The sequence below is a fragment of the Urocitellus parryii genome (genome assembly GCF_045843805.1).
Source record: "Urocitellus parryii isolate mUroPar1 chromosome 14 unlocalized genomic scaffold, mUroPar1.hap1 SUPER_14_unloc_1, whole genome shotgun sequence".
Classification (NCBI taxonomy): Eukaryota; Metazoa; Chordata; class Mammalia; order Rodentia; family Sciuridae; genus Urocitellus; species Urocitellus parryii.
The window spans coordinates 443376-462158 of NW_027551778.1; the positions used below are offsets into that span (position 1 = coordinate 443376).

General features: G+C 47.6%; 1 protein-coding gene across 1 annotated transcript in view; it reads left to right on the top strand.

Moving 5' to 3' along the window:
- LOC144251494 (CUB and sushi domain-containing protein 1-like) overlaps window positions 1-18783 on the top strand; it is a 425723-nt gene that overhangs the window by 161548 nt on the left and 245392 nt on the right. The window contains exons 5-6 of the mRNA XM_077794365.1: window positions 54-157; window positions 17895-18007. Coding sequence (XP_077650491.1) covers window positions 54-157; window positions 17895-18007 — 217 coding nt within the window. The remainder of the gene's footprint in view (window positions 1-53; window positions 158-17894; window positions 18008-18783) is intronic.

The following is an 18783-nucleotide window of genomic DNA, read 5'->3' on the forward strand; positions in this document are numbered from 1 at the left end:
GAAGAGTGGCGGAAGCTCCCTCTGCTCAGTAACTCTCTGTGCTTTGCATCCAGGTCATCAAGCTCGCCTTTGAAGAGTTTGAGTTGGAAAGAGGGTACGACACCCTGACAGTAGGGGACGCCGGGAAGGTGGGGGACACCAGATCCGTCTTGTATGTGTGAGTATGTCCTTTTTCTTCTCCTGTAAATGTGGCATTGCATGGCAAACGCGGGCGTGCTTGGGGCTCCGCTTCAGGTGCTGCACAGTGCGGAGCTGGCTGTCTAACGGCCTCCCGTGGGACTTTGCAGAAGAACTACTTGCAGATTGTTTTAACTTTATCAACTGTTTTTCCAAAATTAAAAAAAGAAATATGTTTATAGCAAACAAAGAGTACACACAGAGAAGGCAAAGGGTGGAAATATGAGTTTTTGCACTCAACGCCTCCCTCGGCCTCTCTTTGTGCTTCCCCGTGGTTTTATGTTATCAGGTGCTTTTGGAAGTAGACATAGTTTTTGGAATAAAGTTCTCCAGAAACCCTTGCATGCAAGAAAGCTGCACAGCCAGCAGTTATTCTGGAGAAATGGTGTTGGGGTAGCTCCCTGCGTACTCCAGAACCCTGTGCCCAGAGTCCTGGCACAAACAGCAGCTGCCCTGGAGTGACTATCTCCAGAAGGCTCCTTCTTCTTACACCTGCACCTGGTGTCTGTCTCTCCTGCAGCTCTACTCACCCACCACTTTGGCTACGCCCCTGTGTGGGGTCTTGCAGACAGGTTTTGACAGTTTTTATTATAACTGTTTTATCAAAATCAAAAGTATGATTTGGGGGCATTCTTCCTCATTAATCAATGATTTTAACACAGAGAAAAATATCTTCCTGTCTCATTCATCAGAGAGCATCAGGAACTAGCTCTTAAGTCCATGAGCCCAGAAACTTCATTTGTTAATAGAGAGCTATCTATCTGCAGGGTTTTCACCTCTTTTCTTAGTGTACCTGTATGTCGCTGAAGATCTCCCTTTATGTGTGAGGAAGTTGCCCCTGAGAACATCTGCACATTATTTTTCTAGAAAAGGAATGTTATCATGCTCACTCCTTTCTTTACGGATTACTTGGGAGGCAATTCACATTTTGAAAGGCTGACCACCCTGTCTATGCTTTGCAAACTTATGGGCCTGCAGTAGGCTGCCCTGGGGCCTCTGTCTTTCAGTTGCTATATTTTGAACATCTTTGCAAATGAGCATCTATTTCTATCATCTTCCCATTGGCCTGTTCCACTCAGTGCTATTAATAATTAGACTCATGTCCCTGGCTCAGGACCTAGGACAGGTTCACCAACAGCACCAGGTGCTGCGGAGCCTCTCTAGTGCAGGTGCTCTATGCTGAGTGCCCCAGGCCCACTTCCTTATCTGTGTGCTGGAGAAGTACCTGGCTAGGGAGCTTCTCACCATCAGGGTCTCACCCCGTGAGTATACATTGCTTGAATCCAAGGTCTTGCTTGTCGATGCACATATGTAATAGCTGCGGCCCGAGCTGGTTCTCCTCACAGCCTTGGCCCCCCTCCCCCTCTCTGATTTCACGAGCAGCACCGTGGTCCACCTCTCTGCACACCTGCATCGCCATGGTTGACTCACTTGCCTTCAGGACTCAGCAGAGCACGTCCTGGGTGAGGGGTTCTTCAGCCACTTGGTTCAGTGTTCCCAGCCACCCTGGACACTGACGTGCCATGCTCCTGCCCCACAGTAGAACGGGAAGGGCCACATTCCCCAGACTCTTACCAAGCAGTCACGTTCCTTTCTGAATTACTAGAGGAAAATTGCATTTCCTCAACTTTGCAAACACAGAGTCCTAGCAGGGGGAGGCCAGGCATGAAGCTGGCGAACTTCTGATCTGGGGCTGTGCACACAGCCAGGTTTGGGGCTGGGACGTACTGGGCACAGAGCTGCAGGCAGAAACAGGGAGTCAAAGATGGAGTTTTGGCTCCAACTCTGCTAGTTACTGTCTCTGTGACCCTGAGGGAAGTCATTTTACCTCTCCGTACCTCTGTTTTCATGGCTATAAAATATGTATAATAAACTTTTCCTGCCTGTGGTAAGGAGAAAAATGAAATAATGCATGTGAAAGCTCAGGAGAGCTAATAAATGTAACCCCATGTAAAATAGCTTTATTATTACCATAACATCTAATTTAGGAAAGGATGTCACTAAAATAAATGAAGGAAAGTTTTAAATAAATGCAAAATTTAAAATATAAATGCAGCAAGTTAATGTCCTATAAAATCCCTTAGGTTACTGTTAAGGGTCTAAAATCATACACTCATTTTTTTAATGCTGCTTGTTGTTAGGAAAGCAATGGCGAGCTATGTATTACAATGACATCCGCGTTATTAGGGCCTCTTCTCAATAGCTGGAATCTATACGGGAAAAGCTAAATGGCCAACTGAATCAAACTGAGGTGCCCTTTGGGAAGCATAATGTAACCAGGACCAGTTGGGCATTTCATCAGCCGCCGCAGAGCAAAGAAGAGCCACTGACTTATTTCCTCAGTGAACCAAATTACAGGAGGAGAAGAGTCAGAGGCTCCCCGCTGGTTTCTGGAACCAACAGGTAATTTCAGACAATGCATCAGCCGACATTCTAGGCACTTAGATGCCAGCTGATGTTCTCAGCATGGAGTTCATGATCTAATTGGAGAAACGACAGATGTGTGGGATCATCTCACTAGCAGACAGCACACAGAACCCAGGTCTCAAGACACACACCTCAGATCACACAGGCATTAAAAACCTCCTTTATGGCCCGACGGCATCCACTGCCATCAACCCCGTGTCTCCAGGTTCCCTTTGTGAGGGCCTCTGGGATTCTGGACCCATGTGGGAAGAGAGATCGCCTAAAAATGAGATAAGTCACCCTAAGTGTGGTATTTAAAATTCTCATTTCTGTTAATGGTCTTTTATTTTCTCAACTTTCATGATACCAAAAAAAAAAAAAAATACCCTCAAGTGAACATCAAGGGGTCCTTCAGTACCCCAGGCTCCCCTGAGATGGATGAATGTACTCAGGTTCTTTTTCCAGAGCAGCAGAACCAAGGGAAAATCAAATAACTTACTTAACAAATCTCTGTTGGGCTCTTTGCAAGAATATATATTGATAATTTTCTTGAATTTAATTTGCAGACTGCATGGGGAGATGTCTGCTCACCTGGCCTCCCTCTGGCCATGGCAGTTATTAAGTGGTGGTAACTGGAGATTGCATTAGCTCAGGATGTGCTGGGGACTGAAGGCACAGGATGTGGTTTTAATGTCCACCCTCTGCCAGGACCAACAGTCCCCTGAGGGAGCTCTGTGTGAGCAGGAGTGAGGATTAGCGGACAGGACGCTGTGGGGCTAATCCATCCTGTGGGACCTGCTCCTAAGGCAGCCCCAGTCCTGTGTGGCCTGTGCTTCCCCCACTGTTTCCTTCTGGCCCTGGACTGAAGGGCCACACTCTGCCTTTATTAGAAGATGCCTGGAAGATGCATGAGGGCAGACCCTACACACAGAGGTTTGTGTGTTTCTGTGTCTTTGATGTTATCACAAGAGTCAATCACCCCACATCCGGCCACAGAAGATCACCCCAGCAGGCTATGTCAGGAATAAAGAAAGGCAACTCTTAAATCACCTAATAGAAAGGCTGCTTTTCACTACTGGAAATTAGGACTGCAGATCAATCCAAGTAGACATCGGGTCCTCGGAGCTCTGACCCACACTTCATGTAATGGTTCTCACAGTGACACAGCCTCTGAGCCTGCGTCCACTGTCCTGTGTGGCCTCTGAGCCTGGGTCCACTGTCCTGTGTGGCCTCTGAGCCTGCGTCCACTGTCCTGTGTGGCCTCTGAGCCTGGGCCCACTGTCCTGTGTGGCCTCTGAGCCTGGGTCCACTGTCCTGTGTGGCCTCTGAGCCTGGGTCCACTGTCCTGTGTGGCCTCTGAGCCTGGGTCCACTGTCCTGTGTGGCCTCTGAGCCTGGGTCCACTGTCCTGTGTGGCCTCTGAGCCTGGGTCCACTGTCATGTGTGGCCTCTGAGCCTGCGTCCACTGTCGTGTGTGTGGCCTTTGAGCCTGGGTCCACTTTGCTGTAGCCTGTGACCCTGGTGTCACTCTAACACAAATCACAGTTAAGTGACGACTCTGCTCTTGACTCAAAGTTTACATGCCATTTTCTTCTCCTTCTCTGCTTCTTATCTAGAAGCTTCTTTGAGTGATTCTTCAAAGAAATATTTATTAAATACCAAGGAGTATGGTAGGACTCAACAGGGAAAAGGGAAGATGATCCCTGGTCTCACGGTGAGGAGTGAGTAGCTCCTCATAGGCGCTTTCTGTCATGAGTGTAGGGATACAGACTCCACAGCAGTGCTAACGGTGACTCTCCACTTCATATGGCACCCCATCGGAAGCACGTGGCCCTCCTGGCACATTTATCTGTTGGTTTTAGCCTGGGATGGAAAAGGTCACAGAATCTTAAAAGTTTCTTAACATTTATTTTGTTAGGTTCTAGTAAAATGTTCCAATTCTAGGTAAATTTTGGCTGTGTTTGTAGATTTTTAAAATTCCTTTGTGCCTACAAAGCAGCCTACTCATAAAATGTACAAGTTTTAAAAAAATGTTCAATATGAAAAATATCCATGGATATTGAGTTATTCAGCTTTAGGTCACCATGACCAGACTCTTCTCCATGGACAACTTAAAGCAGGGAAGGTTTGCTCAGGGTTTCAGAGGGCCGTCCCATGGACGACGGGCTCTGTAGCTCTGGCCCGAGGTGAGGCAGAACCCTTGGCAGAGGACACCATGGAGAAAAGCTGCTTGGTCACAGTGGCCAGGAAGCTGGAAGGGGAAGAGGGTGGGGGTGGGCTGGGGACAAGAGAAAGCCCTCCGTGGCGCACCCTAGGGACTCTTCCTCCACCCAGGCCCACCAGCCAACGGCTCTCACTCCTGCCAGTCGACCCTTCCAATTATTAGCACATCAGATGGACTGATCCTGGGCCGAGGTCAGGCCCTTGGGATCTGATCACTCCTAAAGACCTCTCTGGACATCACTTTCTGGGGACCAAGTCTTCAACTCGCACACCTGTGGGGGACATTCCAGATTCGAATCTTAACAGATATCAAGAGTGAGTAGGTTAAACAAACCTGTGGACCTGCGTAATTTCAGAAAATTTACCATGAGATTCTTTGAACCCCTAGCAACACATAAAAGCTCCAGGAACTCTGAAAACACCCACGTGTGATTCGGCACTGAGAGAGGCCTTCCGCTTAGTGGAGTGTTCGTCATGCGTGCCTCTTTGGAGTTGGTTGTGGAGATACTGCCTTCTGTGTGGAGAACCACCGCAGCTCTTCGTGTGCACGCAGGACTGATGGGCGTGCGTGTCCTCTGCGATCAGATGGCAGCTGCTCTGTAAGCTGTTTCTGCAGTGTGACTTGAGTGTACCTCAGGGACGTGGACCCCGTCAAGCAGAGCGGCCCAGCCTTTGGGGCCATGTGTGACTTCTGTGTAGTTGCTGGTAAAACCCTGGTTACTTTCCTGTCGGTCGAGAGTCTTTACACCAGGGCAACTCTGGATCCCTGGGAGCACGGGACAGGGTCAGGACCAGCTCGCCCGAGTCACATAGGACTGAGTGACCACGGGCCACCTTCATTGTGCTCTCTGGACTCCCTTCGTGTTCTGGGTTCTCAGTTCCCACTACCCTGACCTGGGAAGTACAGGCCACATTGCTGACACTCAGGATTCCGATGCCAGCCCCTGCAGAGGGTCTGGGGAGGCAAGGTAATGGGATGCCGCGGGCTCACGGAACTTTGTCTTCAGCAGTGGATTTGCCATTGGGCAAAAGATGCCACAGGTCCCCAGGAACACTCAGTCTGAAGGCAGCCCTGGGAGTGAGCCGGTGGCAAGCTCAGGTCCCAACAGCCTGAGCCAGTAGCAAGAGACCTTCCAGCTGGCCTGGCTGTACATCACAAGCATCACCCAACGTGGCTTTCTCTAAAGGAGCCAAAAAATACAAGCCTGTCAGCCTGAGGAGCTTGGGGTCTCTGCATGATTCATCAGTCAAGAACACTTCAAGTGTTGTGTTTTTTGATATTAAATTAACTTTAAAGTGAGATTTGTCTTTGGGGAGGATGATATGTGCATTTAAAAGAGCAAGCAGCCGCATTTCTAGTGCCAAAGTCCTGCTTCCTGCCCTCTGCCATTCAGCCTCCAACACTGCTAGGTCAAATGCAAGGGGAAATGAAAAGTGGTTCTAAAATTGTGAAGAGCACAAAAGGAAGGTGCTATTCTATCACTGTGATTATTATTTCTGCCCCAATATAAAAAACGTCAGCGTTCTGCAGGACTGGGATTCGACGGCCACCATGGAACATGGTAGGAGGAAGGAGGAAGACACTGAAGCCCACCTGGCATCTCCCAGGGTGTCCCTCGACACACACAGCAGTGTCAGCTGCTGGCTAGATGTCGACGAGGTCAGCTCTGACCAATGGCTGCCAAGGAAGGAGGCTGTCTGGCCTACAGCCAAGCCCACGGTGAGGACACAGACCCCCGCCCAGCTCGGCCAGTCTCCTCAGTGGACAGACACCTTTACAAAACCTCACACCCAGGATGTTGACATTAGGGCAGCCCACGGATGTCCCCAGAGTCCTCGTTTTACTTGTATCTACACAAACCAGTCACCTGTTTAGATTCCTCTTTCCACCCCAGACGAGGTGCAGATAATTCCCTCTGCCACGGCTCCTCCTCTTTCCCGTTTCAGTCACATCCACCTCCCCAGCCTCTCTCCCTTTCCCTGACCCCTGACCCCAGCTCTCACAGGCCATGGCAAGGTGCTGTGCAGCTGGGGTCACACACCGAGTGGCCTGTCCTGCCTGACTTTCCGCATGTGCTCCTGGTATTCCGCGGCATGCACCAGATTGTTCAGCACCCGCCCGCTGAGGGACTACTGGGTGGGGTCCTGTTCTCTACTATTGTGCTACGAACATCTGTGTGACCATGAGCTTTTATTTCTCTTGGAAAAATACCCAGGTGTGTGATTGCCGGGTGGCACGTTAGCTGGTGTTTAGTTTCCTAAGACGCGGCCAAAGTGCTTCCCAGAGCGGCTCTGTCACTTCTCACTCTCACCCTTGCTCCAGGTGACCCAGTTCCTCACACCTGCACTGGCTTGGCGTTGTCACTGTTTCTCTGCTCTGATAGATTTCTGGCGATATCTCTGGACATAGTGAGACCGAAGCTCGTTGGTGGACTTGGCTTCTACCTTGAGGTCCTCCCAGAGCCTCTTGGTGTCTCTCACACCAGCCTCTGGGCACCAGTTTTTTCTTCCTTGGTGTAGTTGAGGTTTTCATTTTTCTTTAGTTTTTAAAAATCACATTATGAGCTGGTCATGGTGACACATGCCTGAAATCCCAGCAGATTGGGAGGCTGAGGCAGGAGGATGGTGAGTTCAAAGCCAGCCTCAGCAATGACAAGGTGCTAGGCAACTCAGTGAGACCGTGTCTCTAAATAAAATACAAAATAGGGCTGGGGATGGGGCTCAGTGGTCAGGTGCCCCTGAGTTCAATCCCTGGAACTGGAAAAAAAAAACACACATCTTCTAGTGCTTTTGCCTGGGTTCTTCATTGGTCCCAGGGTCTTTGCTCTCATTTTGCCCCCTTCAAGAAGGACCACTTGCCCTTCCTCCAGATGCTCTTCTGACCCCCGCCCCCTTCCTCTGGACCCTAGGATGCTGGGCAGGGCCCAAAGGCATGGCTTAGCCTACTTTCTCCTCTCCTCTCTGGTGTCTGGGGCAGGGGCAGTATGGTGACCTCCCCTCCTTCCTCCTTCACCCTGATCTTGGTCCCTTCCAGCAAGGTTGATCTTAACTTCTGTCATCATGCAGTTTAATTTCCATAATTTCTTTTTAAAGGTAACTTCTCCTCAGTGAGACCTCTTTTTCCTCCTTTCCCTGTGTTTGGAAGGGATTTGGCAATGATCACTGCAGCGTTTGTAAGACAGCTGCTCTGAGGTCCTGGTCATGTAACTCCATCCTCTGACTCATCTCTGTTGCTGTCAGAGACCCTCCTTCCTCATTCCAGGGTGGTTTTCCCTCTGGTTACGAAGCGTGTCTGGTGGCTTTTCCTGCTCTGAGGGACATGCGGAGAAGTCTTTCCATCTCTTGTTTCAGCAGGCTCCTGTTGCTCAGGCTCAGCTCTGGCTCAGCTGCTCCTGTGCTGAGGTTCCGGGAGTTTCACCAGCAGAGTGTTCATGGTGCTCTTGGTCGGCCTGTGGTCCTGTGCAGAAGGGACCCACTGCTCCCTGCCTGTGCTGGCCAGTGGAGAAGGGCTCCAGGCTGCCCGAGATGACCAACAGTGTGAGGAGGGAGTGGGACCTCCCCAACACCGCTCCCCAGTCCTGTTCCTGTGTCCTGGGATGAGGAGGGAGCCTGGGCCCAGACCAGCAGAGCGTCTCCCTGGCTTTCTTCCTCAGAACCTTCCCAGTGGAGGGAGCCTCGTGTTCCCAGGGCAGGTGGAGGCTTCTCCTTGTTGCTTTCAGTCAATCTGTGTTCCTGGGTGCCATATGCGTGGGGGAGGGGTTCTGTTGCCTGGTCAGGAATGGGAAGCAGGGGGCTAGTGGCCTTATGTTTGGGGAGCCCACAAAGCACATTGCATCCTGCTGTCCCGGCTCCCAGGCCTGCTTCTTTCTGCTCCTGTTCCCATGTGGCTCCTGGTAGCCTCTTGTGCTGTTTCCAAGGCTCAAGTGTGTTTTCTGGGGAGAGGGAATGAGTTAGAGTCTTCACATCCAGAGGACGGGGAGTCCATCTGCTTTCGTCGTCTGGGCTACAGTCAGCAAAGGTCTACGAAATAACTTCACTTTGGGCCCCTCTTCTGTGTTCCTCTTGGATCTGTAACATTAAAATGTTTGCATCAGGTATTTTTTATAGAGTTCAATGTATGAACACTTGATAATCCTGACACTGGTTGGTGAATCTAAAGCAGAGTTTGCACGTGGTTGGTGTAACACACATCGTCTCCTGCACACCTGGCTAGAATGGTTTCCTGCTCCTTATAGGCAGACATCCCTGCTGAGACGGTACTTGAGTCAGAGAAGTGAGACCACAGCTCTGCTGACGTCACTGTGATGCTGGTGGGAGCCAGAGTGACTCTGTACATGTGACTCACCCCAGCTTCAACCTCCTGTGTGATAAGGTCAAGACACACAATTTAGTACTGCAAATGCTCTAACCTCCTGAAGAGTCACAAAATATATGAACACGGAGAACTATAAATACTGCAGAATAGTTCAGGGTTAGGCCAGTTTTCATCTTCTGGATGGCAGTTACTTCTCAATTGCCCAATTTACAATTAAAATGAGTATATTAAAGATGAACTGACAACTTTAATTTTGGGTATGTGCCAGTAGAAAGCAGGTGCAATTTCCTGCAGGTGACATATTGCATCAATTTTATGTCTGGACAGTTTTGTGACATGTTCAGATTTTTTTTCCTTCAGGATTTGGGAATTATTTTTCTTTTGTAAACTACAATACAGTAAAACAGTACTTTGTGTGTAAAGAGTGATAAATGTGACTACCTGTACTGATTCATGTAAATGCTGCCCACATCAGGACATAGAACAGTCTGTTTACCCTGGGAAACCACGGCCCACCTCTGCAGTCACACCCTCTCCCACACCAGTCCTGAACTCCCGTCTATCCTCTGTCACCGCAGTTTTGACTTTTTGATAATGTCACACAAATAGAAGTAGCCATCTGTCACCCTGAGACTGCAAGTGAGAATGCACAGTGATAGACCATTTTGGAAAAGTAGCAGGTGGTTTCATATGAGGGTAAATACGCATTAGTCACATGGACCAGCAATTTCATCTCCAAGTATTACCAGAGGGAAATAACATTTCAGGTCAAGTTTCACCCTAAATATTTCAGCCTCTGTAGTTCTAATTGCCAACATTTAAGAACAACCCATACATGTGGTCATGGAAGGAGGACTTTGCTTGGCACTGCCAAAAAGAGCCATCAGGACAGCCAGGAACAAGCGGACTGCAGAGGGGGTGGGGAGGGAGAGAAACCCGGCTGGGTCCCAGCCCAGCTCTCTCCTAGGAGCACTTCCTACGCCCTAGGACCAGGACGGCCCAGTTGAGCCTTTCAGCTGGGTCCCAGCCCAGCTCTCTCCTAGGAGCACTTCCTACGCCCTAGGACCAGGACGGCCCAGTTGAGCAGAGACCCGCGGGAGGACTTGCTGAGAAGGGAGACTGTGCAGCCTGGGTGCCGCCAAGCTTTCAGGAACCTGGCCCAGGCTAACTGCCCTGTCATGCAAAGAGCCCTGGCTGGGAGAAGGAGCAGACGCCACTGGAGTCCCTGCCTGCATCAGGGCTGGCTGTCTGCACTGCTTATCCGCGTAACTGCCATTGGCGCAGCTCGGCACTGACTGATGGCGGAGCACAGGCACCTCCTCCACTGCTGTCTGCTGGAAGGGTTGGAGGGTCAGGCCTAAGAGTCCGCCACCACAGTGGATGTCATTCCCTGTCTCCTCATCTGGAAAACAAGAGAAGTCCATGGACTAAGTCTCCCAGGGAGTTAATGACAGCCCTCCCACAGAACCCCAAGCACCAGGTCCTCAGTATGCTGCACAGTGAGACCAAGGCCAGATCATTATTTGGAAATACAACTTTGCAATCTAAGCATGCAGATAGTTAATGAGTGCAGTGCGAGTTGATTGATATTCCAAGTAATCATTTATTCAAAATAATATTCATGTTAATTTCTATGCTGAGCATGGGGACAAAAAGTTTCAGTCCTGTTCCCAGACATGGCCAGATGGACGGAGGCCATGCCGCAGTAGATGCCCACCTGAGGCCACCTGCACTGAAGTGTGCAGGACTCTACAGTAACCTGGAACAGAAGGCCTCCTCCCCCCAGGAAGAAAAGATATGCCCAGGGAGGACCCTCCCCGTCATTGAAGATGCTCAGTGTCCCCCAGGATCCTAGTGTTGCATCAGGGACTTCAGGGAGCCCAACCTGCAGGCTGAAGGGTTCCAAGAATTTTGGAGAATTGTGGAAAGTCAACGTGTGGCTGGAGTGAAGGAGTGGGGCTGGCCGGGGCCACCAAGGGGCTGCGGCAGCGGGCAGCCCTTCTCCTCCCCAAGCAAAGTGTGTCTAGTTCTCTAACACACAGACCAACGACCTCGTGTTGCACTGGGGTACTGTTTTTTAAGTATAAATCAAAACATCATGTTCTATGGTGTCGATTTTGGAGAAAATGGTGCTGTTAGAAAAAAAAAATTCCAAATTACATGTTATGATATATGTTAAAGTATCGTATCAAGGCTAGCGTCTGTTGTGTTTTTCATTTGCAAATTACTGTAAAAATCCTGTTTCAAACAGATAAGCAGCTGCAAGATAACGGCATTATTTGCTTCTTTGTTTTAAACAAGTAATTTGTGGTTGCTAGCAAATTAAACAAATTTTACAAACCTCAAAGAGGAAATAAAAGTACAAATTTTTGTTTCAAATGATCATAAAATAATCTGAAATTAAAAATATCAATTATAAAATATTTTTATTTTTGTATATTTTAAAAACATCAGCTTTCAACTAATTAATTTTAAAATTAATTATAATGAATAATACAAATGTTTCCATGTATATGGCAGTCAAATAAGTAAAGGTTTAAAATAAATTCTAAAAAGAATAATACACATGAACTTTGTGGGTAACAGGGCAATGTATTAGCTTATTCAATTTCATAGTAATTCATGGAAAAAATTGAATTGAAATCAAGTTCAGTGTGGAGCAGCAGCAATTTCCATAAAGCACTCCGAGGTATGCCTCAAATAGTTACCTAGGCCATGTAAGGCTTCCCAATGTCTGGGGACTTTCTACATGATAATTAAATTTCTAACAATTTAAAATTAAATCAAATGTCCAGGAGGGAAGAGCCAGGGGCTGGGTTTCAGGAAGATGTCACTGTGGCCAGCACGAGATGACCTGAGACATGGAAATAAAGAGATGGAGCAGCACAGGGGTCTTAAAGGGGCCAAGTTGACCCTCCAGGATCACTTCCCAGCAGATGGACAGGGCACCAGGAGGTCGAGTGACTCCCAGGGGCAGGCGTCCATGTCTGGTTCCCTTAAATGCTCCTTCTCCTGCACTTGCAGTGGAAGTGACCAGCACAGAGTGGGGACCATAGGTCTGGGGAGGGGCTTGAGGAAAACGGAGGTGGCTGGGCAACAGCTAGTGGGAGTGGGGAAATGCCGGCTGGACCAGGAGAAGGGTGTGGCTGGGAGAGATTAGCTGGACCCTGGAGACGGCCAATACCTGTCCACAAAGCCAGCAGATTCTTCGCCAGCTTTCCTCTGCCCCTGGGAGGGAAGAAAGAGAGTTCATCAGGCCGACCCCAAGCCGGTGGTTTGTCAGAGAGATGGGACAGAGAACTGTGGATGCTGGTGCCAGCAGCCCAGAGATTCAGCCAGGTGTCCACGCTGAGTGGTGGTGTCGTGAACCCAACAGCATGGGTCCTGGAGCTTGAGAGTAGGTTTCCGTGGGGCTAAGTAACTTGAAAGGTTTGACATGGTCAGAGAAAAGGGTGGGAACCTAAGTTCTTTATTGTGAAGAATAGTGAGGATCAAGTTTGGACCAGTGACGTCAGGGTGTGAAGTGGCATGGGCAGGAGGTCATGGCCTTGAAGGGTCAGGGACCTTCAGTCATTTTGGAAGAACTGTCCGTGTGAGACTCGGCCTCCTGTGGGGTCAGATGACAGAAGACAATGATCAGAAATGCAAGACTTCATCACTGGCGGGACCCGTGGACCTCAAAGTTAGCAGGTCTGACAGCAGAGAGGGGGTGGACACAGAAGGCAGAGGGGAGGGATGCTGAGCCAGTCCCGGCAGAGGGAGGGGGGAAGGCAGTGCCCTCTCTCTTCTGTGGATTTAGAAGCCAAGAAGCCAAGCTGCAGAGCTGCTGAGATGGTGTGCACAGCTAAGCAAGGCTTTGGGTTGTCACCATGCTGTAGAGCAAGACTGGGGTAGGTGGCCTGACTTTTCATGGAGACCTTCTTATAAAAATCCTAGCCTCCTGACGGTGTTTTAAGACAAGATAAGCACTGGAAACCACTGGCCTGAAGCAGGCTTGGATCATCCACTGACTGGTGGGGCCAGCGTGGCCTCCGACTGGCAGAAGAGACTCCAGGTCCTCTGGGGGAGAACAGCACACTGCTCTGCTCGATGGCTGGTGCAAACCTGGCAGTCAGGAATCATGGGCAGTGTCCAGAAACACTCCAATGACCACCACCCCACACCCGCAAAAAAGTCCAGTAGAATAAAGACCAAGATTTTCAGTAACAATAAGGAAGTGTAATAATGTGCTATGACTAAAGTGATCAACAATTTCTAGAAAAACCTTTAATCTATAACATCAATCAAATAGAAATTCAAGAATTGAAAATACTTGAAATAAAGAACTTAACATGTCTGGTTTGAACTAGAAGATAGATTAGGAAAATAATTGAACCAAGACAGAAAGACAAAAGGAAGAGGAGTCTTGCAGAAAAGGTCCCTGAGTTGTGTAAGAGAGACAGAGAATAGGGCAAAAGCTGCGTGGGAGGAGATGGCCACCAAGATTTCCCAGACCTGACCACAGACATCGAAATTCAGAAGTAGGTAACTTTATAAAGTAGTCAGTTTAATGCAAGCAAAGTTCAGTCTAGATTATTGTCATAATGCTGATGAAAATCAGAAGAAAAGCTCTTTAAACTGCATAAACAAGAGACATTATTTTCAGAAGACCAAGCAAGGCTGAGAGAAGCTTCTGCATGTGGAGGGAGGAAGTGGAACCCAAGACACTGACACTTTGAAGTGCTGAGAAAGAAGAAGCTAAGAGGGTGATCAAGATGTCCTTGGTCAGTCAGCAAGGAAAACAGCGGTCACCATGCACAGCAAGGGCAAAGCAGGCTGGGTGGAAATGAGGTAAAGCCACCCCGTTACTCCTGCAGGGACAGACGCAGACCTACCAGAGCACGCTCCTGGTAAGAACCAACAGAGAAGGGAAATCCCACACGTGTGTAATCGCAGCACTGGGCAGCAGTGGAGGAGGGTGGCGGGGGAGGAGGACGGTGCAGCCAGGAGCACTGGATGTGAACATGCTCGCTCTCACAACGTGTGACAGAAATGGACCTCGCTGCAAGCAGGGCAGGAGCCTCTGGGCTAAGCGGGTATTTTCACAAAGTCTCTAAACGCAGCAGTCAGAGGAGAGATCAGCCGCCCTGTGGCACGTTTGAGCAACCTGAATACAAACTCGATACATCGAAATCTCAGCAGCCACCCCCACAGATTACCATTGACTCCAATGCCTGTGGCACTTTCAGTGAAATGGACTATATTCCAAATAGTGATGCTCATTTTAATAAATATCACAAGGTTAAAATTATGCAGAGTATTTTCTCTGACCAAATTATAAATAGCCAGAATAATTTTAGATGATTATTAGAAAAACACTTAGATGTTTTAAGATAGACTGAGAAATAAACTATTCTTAAAATTAGACACTACTTAGAACTGAATGAGAATGAGAATGCTACTGTTAAAAAAAGTTTTCTTAGATGGAAGTCTTTACTGTATACATAAGAGATGTGAATCAATGATTTAAGCTGCGGTTTCATGCAGTTACAGAAGAGCAAACCATACCGGATGATATTAAAGAGAGGAAATAATTAAATAAAGCTTGGTTAATGAGATAAAAAATAGAGAAACTCATAAGACAAAATTTGATCCCTTTCCAACTGATACAATTGATAAATCTAATTAAAAAACAAGTCACAGGGCTGAGTTTGTGGCTCAGAGGTAGAGCGCTCACCTAGCAAGAGTAAGACACTAGGTTTGATCCTCAGCACCACATAAAAAGAAAAAAAGTAAAAAAACAGAAATAAAGGTATTGTGTCCACCTATAACAAAAAAAGTATTTAAATAAAAACAAGTCACATTTAATATAGTAATTATAAACATACAGAAACTTAAAAAACACAAAAATTTCATGATTGCTACAAAGCAAGTTAAATACTTTGGTTTAAACTTAAAAATATGTGTGTGCTAAAAATCACAAAAATGGTAGTGGAAGAGACCCAAGGTCTAAGTGCCTGGGGAGTGAAGAAAACCGTCTGGGTTAGTGGCGTGGAGCACAGGGACCTGCAGGCGGAGCACCAGCCCTGCTAGGGCACCCGCAGGTGCTCAGACCCATGACTTCACAGAAATTAGGTCCAGACGAACCAAGGACTTGAGTCTAAAATGTAAAACTATAAAAGGTTTTAGAAACAGACATACATGAACTTTTTGGGCAAATTCTTCTCAATTTTGACACCAGATCACAATCCATAGAAGGTAAATTTGTTTTCCTATAAATGGACATATGAACACGGAGATGAGCTACAGACCCTGAGAAACTATTTGCAACCCATGTCGATGACAAAAGACAAGGGTCTGCACTGTGCTCTAGGACAGAGCTCTGGGTACTGGAAGGGGGTGGGAGGGAAGGAAGAGCCAGGGAAGCAATCCAACTGAAAGGAGTCAGAGACATGCACAGACCTTGCACTGAGGAGGGTGTGCACATGGCACTAAGTACACGGCAAGGTCCTCCTCAAGTTAGTGACCCACTTGCATGTCAGGGTGGCTAGAGAGGACGGCCAGATTCTTGTGGAAGACACAGAGACTGTGTGGCTCACATGTTGCTGTTGGCAATGCAAAAGTTGTACCTCTAGTCTAGGGAACAAGGTTGGACGTTTATTTAAAAACTAAACGTGTGATTATATGGCCCAGCCATGACATTCCTGGGTATTTATCTCAGAAAAATGAAGATTGATGTTCTAGAAAAATCTGCACATAAGCATTCAAAGCAGTTTTGTGTGTCATGTAGCAAACTACAGTCAGCCCAATAAGCAGATGAGTGACCAAGCTGGTTGTGGCGTGTCCACACCATGAGATCCTACCCAGTGCCACAGAGAAATGAGCCCTGGGACAAACCACCCCCTGGATGGAGCTCCAGGGATTTAAGACAACTGAACACAGTCGATCCCAAAGGCTAAACATGATGATTCCACTTGCATAATATGTTTAAATAAAAATGACGTGGTGATACAGAGTGGGGTTGCCAAGGGCGAGGGACAGAGGTGGTGGGTGGGGGTGGCAGGAGGAAGTCAGTGTGGTAGCTCCTGAGGGAATTCTGCAGGGATGGGACTGGTCTGTAAAGATTGAAGGGTAGATTTCCCACCCCCACGGGTGCTGTAACATGGAGCTACTCACACAGAATACCCGAGAGCCAGAGAGAACCAGACAGCCACACCATATCAGTGCCAATATCCTGGTTGTGATATTACATTATAATTTTGCAAAATGTTGGAATAAGGAGAAACTAGGGGGAAAATACATACTGATTTAACTATTTCATAGGTATTCACAATTGTCTCAATAAAAACTTCGAAAATACAACGTTGATCTTCAACATTAACCAACATTAATCCCTTCTTATGTATATAGGCACATTGTGATTCCATGTGGAAATTACAGTGAATGAAGTACAAATGAGCATGAGTAAGCGGCACCAGGGCGATGCTGAACCACATGTCATGCAGAGCATGACTTCATTCATAGAAAGCCACAAAAACAGGAAACCCAGCCATGTTTCATCCAGGTCGGAGCAAGGGGGCAGGCGGAGCAAGGCCTCTGGGAGCTGGTATCCTTGCTGATCTGTGTGGTGGTTCATTTTACACAGAGCCCCAGAGAGAGTCATTTATGATCCATGCACATTTTCGTTTGTTACACTTCAATAAAATATGTGCATGAAGAGGAAAACAAATCTCTCTTCAAATCAAACAAGGAAGAAACAACTCATCCATGCAGAAAAGAACAATCTTGCCAACAAAACACATCTTCAGAAAACCGTGCGTGCTTGCGGACTGCACGTCAGTCACTGGGACACCTGCTCTCTGGGGCTGGTGGGTAATGCCACATGCACTACTTCTCAGTAATGACTGTTGTTCATCTTGCTCTCAAGATCCAGGTATTCTGTGCCTCCAACAAGAATGCTGGGTTGATAGACAGATGATATGATTGATGGGCTAAATCATGTGTTCATATTCCTGAAACTACTTTGCCGAAAGCAAAGCTTCCTATTTGATTAGGGACATTTGTTTTGGTTGAATTGATTTCTTTCTTGCACTTTTTCTATTTCGACATGCTTTTCTGTCAGCACATCGGGTTCAGTCAATGGATTCAGTGTTTCTTTTCACTGGCTGACAGCAGCTGCTATGTGACTGTTTTATTAATGTACACTGAATGCCTCATTGAAGCACTGCATGGCTTGACCTGGGCATTAACATGCAGAGGGGAAGCTCAGGAGTGCTGCTGAGTCTGTTTCTGCTAGGCACGCTCTTCTTCTTTACCATTTTTTTAAACATGTGATTACCTATAATGAGTTTTAATAGAGATTGTGAAAAGGTACATGATAAATCTACGCTGGTCAATCTGATCATTTTGTGAATGAACTTGTACCTACCATGGGGTCATGTTGCATGGCCCGTGGCCCCATTTTCCCCAAGATTGTCCCAGTGTTAGCAGCCTAAGTTTGCTTCTGGGGAAGCCCTCAGTGGCAGGTAAATGAGGTAGTCCATCGCAGGAAGCTGATTTTTATAATAAGAGGTGTACCTTTGCAGAGATGGAGTACTCACTGTGAAATGCGGGTGATCTCAACTCTTCAGTGCTAGGGTAAACCACAAGTGGTCGTAGATTCTCCGAGGGAGGCCTTGCTGTCTAGTCCTCCAGGGCTTGGTTGCCTAAGCAGCAAGACCCTCCTCCCAGGAGAAAGTCAGACTGACTTGAGTAAAGTTGTCTTTGACCAGGTTCTAACTCCCTGTTCTGTGCAGGCTCACGGGATCCAGCGTTCCCGACCTCATCGTGAGCATGAGCAACCAGATGTGGCTCCACCTGCAGTCTGACGACAGCATCGGCTCCCCTGGATTCAAAGCCATTTACCAAGGTAGGACCGAAAAGACACTGGCTCTCAGCAGAGGTCGGCATTCTGCCTGGTTAGAGATGAGCTATCAACCCACCAGAAGGTGCTTAGCATAGGGACTGACTGGGTGCACTTCCTTACGTCCTGTGTACCGTTCCCATCTGGAGTGAGGATTTTAAATTTCGAAAGCCTGACGTTCTGTGATGGGTGCCATAATTACGTTAAAACAAACTGTGAGACCGAGCATAGAAAGACCTTGATGCAAGGCTCCCAGGGTAGCATGTTGAGTAGCATGTTGAGTGCTGTCTTCAAAGCCTTTATTTTCATTATGGGAAATTTCAAAATGAAAACACAGGTAAAAAGAACAGTGCAATGTACGGGATATGGTTTATATTTATAAATTTCTTTGAGCCAACCCAATTATTTGAAATGAAAATTCTGTGCTTTTCCTTGTCGACGGCCTATTTTACCAATCTGGAGGTGGTAGAAACTGATAGCTAAGCAGAGGGTTCCTGGCCGAAGAATGCGAGTGACTTTGTTGTAGAGGAGCTGCGATCGATCTCGCCCTGTGCCAGGGACCACCTTCCAACAGAGTGCCGTGTTCACCTCAGGATTTAGGGCTGCCTGTGCGTGCCTGTTCTTTGGATTCGCCTTTGAAACAGGTTTTACAGTATTTTACTAGACCCTTCGTTAATTATTGAGCTTTGAAGACATTGACATGATAAGGTGCATTTTCACAGGGTAAAACGGCATTGTTAAATTGGAGAATTGGGATTTTATTCATTTTTGCTTTGTGAATT